General features: G+C 44.5%; 1 protein-coding gene across 1 annotated transcript; it reads left to right on the forward strand.

Moving 5' to 3' along the window:
• Positions 1–1,847: 1,847 nt before the first annotated feature.
• LOC148583612 (uncharacterized) lies at positions 1,848–2,711 on the forward strand. Its single transcript, XM_088510710.1, has one exon. The coding sequence runs from the start codon at positions 1,848–1,850 to the stop codon at positions 2,709–2,711; it is 864 nt and encodes a 287-aa protein (XP_088366836.1).
• Positions 2,712–2,929: the final 218 nt, after the last annotated feature.

The following is a 2,929-nucleotide window of genomic DNA, read 5'->3' on the forward strand; positions in this document are numbered from 1 at the left end:
TTTTAACGTTCAAAGTTCTAGGGGATAATCTATTCCTAATTGAATTTGAACATGGGACGGACAAAAAGTGAGTATTGGAGGGCCGACCTTGGGTTCTTGAGGGCAACCTCTTTCTGGTTGAGGATTATGATTGGTGCATTTCACCAACGCAACTCAAATTCGATAAGGCCTCATTCTGGGTGCGGATGTTTAATTTGCCTTTGGGGTGTATAGGGAGAGAGGTTGGGCGTAAGATTGGCTCTTCGGTGGGGGTTGTAGAGGAGATTGATACTGATAAAGATGGGGTCGGATGGAGTGAGTTCTTGCGTGTGAAAATACTCGTAGATCTGTACAAACCACTTGCAAGGGGAAGAAAGATGAAACTCGATGGGAACTCAATATTGATTGCTTTCAAATACGAAAGACTTCCGAAATTTTGTTTTCATTGCGAGGTGATTAGGCATGGTCCTGAGGGATGTATGAAGCGGAGTGATCTGCGCAACCAGGGAGCCATGAACAAGTTTAGCCCATGGCAAAGAGCAGCTTCACCACCTCATAAAGCAGAACGGAACTGTGGGGGATACGCCCCCAAGTCAAGAAGAACCTTTCCAGAAACTCACGCTCAAGATGGACGACCGTGTCGTTGGATTGGTGGAGCTCAGTGGGGTGAAGATCAGAGAAGAACTGGAGAGGATTCCAATGGCGGTGGAGATTTAGATGAAGTATTTCAGAAAAGTAATATTTTCTCCCCCAAAAAGGGGAAAGGCAATGATACTGGCAGAAAACAAGGAGATGGAGTGGGATATTCCCATGTAGAGGAACAAGCTGAAAAGAAAAGCCAATTTATTGGCAATAATGGGGCAACGGCTACTCGATATAGGGGATCACACAATGGGAAAAAAATCTCAGCTGATTCCGGAGATACGTGGGAGAATTTAAATGCCAAGGACCCTCCTCCAGATCAACGACAGATGTAACAAAAGAGTCTATGGTCCAAGGTGCAAGGAAACATAAGAGGGAGCCCACATGAAAAGTTGGGGCTGGAAGGAGATACATGGTCCAGCCCAAGAGGTTTTTACATGGGGCCAAAACTTGTAGACATTGAGAAAACAATTAAAGAAGCCCAAACTAGTAGTAATGGACAAAGGGGTCCTGAAAGGGAAAACACAGAAAGGGCAATGGCGACATGGAAAAGAAATGAGAGGGAATGGGCAGCTGGGAGTGAGGGTATTTTATTTGAAACACAAGGGAGTAGAAAAAAGGAGACAAATGAAGATGGCCAACGTGTGGGCCAAACAAAGAAGGGAAGGGAAGAAACTACAATGGGTGTGTTAAATATTGGTTCAGGATTGGCGGAGGCTGAAATCCAGCCTCGCCGACCGCAATGATCATCCTCAGTTGGAACTGCCGGGGGCTTGGGAACCTCCGGACAGTTCATGATCTTTGCCGAATGGTGAAGGATAAGAAACTCAATTTGGTTTTCCTTATGGAAACCAAAATGCGAAGGAAAAAAATGGAAAATGTACGAATTAAGCTGGGCTTCTCTAGCATGTTCGTAGTGGATTGTGTAGGGAGAAGTGGAGGTTTGGGGCTCTTTTGGGGGGAGGATGAAAGGGTGGACATACAAAATTTTAGTCACAGGCATATTAATGCTGTAATATGTGGCCCTAATATGAATTTGCAATGGAAATTCACGGGATTTTATGGTCATCCGGAGGCTTTCAAAAGACATAAGGCGTGGGCTCTATTGAAGTACTTGGCTTGACTTGACCTTTTGCCATGGGTGTGTATTGGGGACTTCAACAAGGTGATCAATGGTATTGAAAAATGGGGGGGGGGGGGGGGGGGGGGGGGGGGGGGGGAGGAATATGAGGCAAAGTGGTCTTATGCAAGATTTCCAACAAACCTTGGAGGAGTGTGATCTGGCTGATCTTGGCTATTGTGGGCCAAAATACACATGGAGCAATTGCCAAGAAGGTCTGGCTTTTATCAAAAAAAGACTTGACAGAGGAGTAGCAAACCAAGAATGGCGGGATTATTTTCCAGAGGCAGTGGTAAATGTGGAAGCAGCAGTATCTTCAGATCATGCACCCTTATTTTTAAGTCTGATTAAAAGTGCTCAAAGAAATAAGGTGTTGAAGCAATTCAGATTTGAAGCACGATGGGCATTGGAGGAGGGGTTAAAAGAAACAATTTCCAAGGCATGGAATCAACCCATTAATCAGAATTCAGGCTGGGATTTGATGGAACAGAAACTAAGTGCATGTATACAGGGAGTAAACCCATGGAAAAAGCATACGCAAGGTCCAAAGCCAGCAAATGTTAAACACATGCGTGAACGCCTGGTGGACATGCAAGGGAGTGAAGGTGGGCTGGATAGTGTTGAAATAAATCATCTTAGGCGTGATATCCAAAAACAAATGAAGATGGAAGATATGTGGTGGCGCCAGAGGGCAAAAGTGGACTGGCTTAAGCATGGAGATAGAAATACAAAATATTTTCATGCTTGTGCTAGTTCAAGGAGGAAAAAAAATCAAATTGAAAAAATAAAAGATGAGAGGGGACAGTGGTGGGAGACTCTGGATGGAGTGGGCGGGGCCTTGGTGGATTATTTCACTCATTTGTTTTCGGCTAGACAAGAAGGAGCACTGGAACCATGTTTACAGCACTTAAATGTTAAAGTTTTGGATAGTATGAATAATGAGCTGATGGAGGCTTTCACTGGAGAGTAGGTTAGCACTGCTTTGCACCAAATGGGACCTCTAAAAGCCCCTGGACCTGATGGACTGAATGCTTGTTTTTTTCAGAAAAATTGGGAAATCATGGGGGAGGAGGTATGCAATGGAATTCTAAATATTCTCAACTCTGGGAGTATGCCCCCAAATTTAAATTTAGGGAAAAATATAAAAAAGCCCCCAAAACTACCAGCCGTTTGCGATTTAGCCCCCTG

This window comes from Corylus avellana, chromosome 9, assembly GCF_965113065.1.
Source record: "Corylus avellana chromosome 9, dhCorAvel1.hap1.2, whole genome shotgun sequence".
Classification (NCBI taxonomy): domain Eukaryota; kingdom Viridiplantae; phylum Streptophyta; class Magnoliopsida; order Fagales; family Betulaceae; genus Corylus; species Corylus avellana.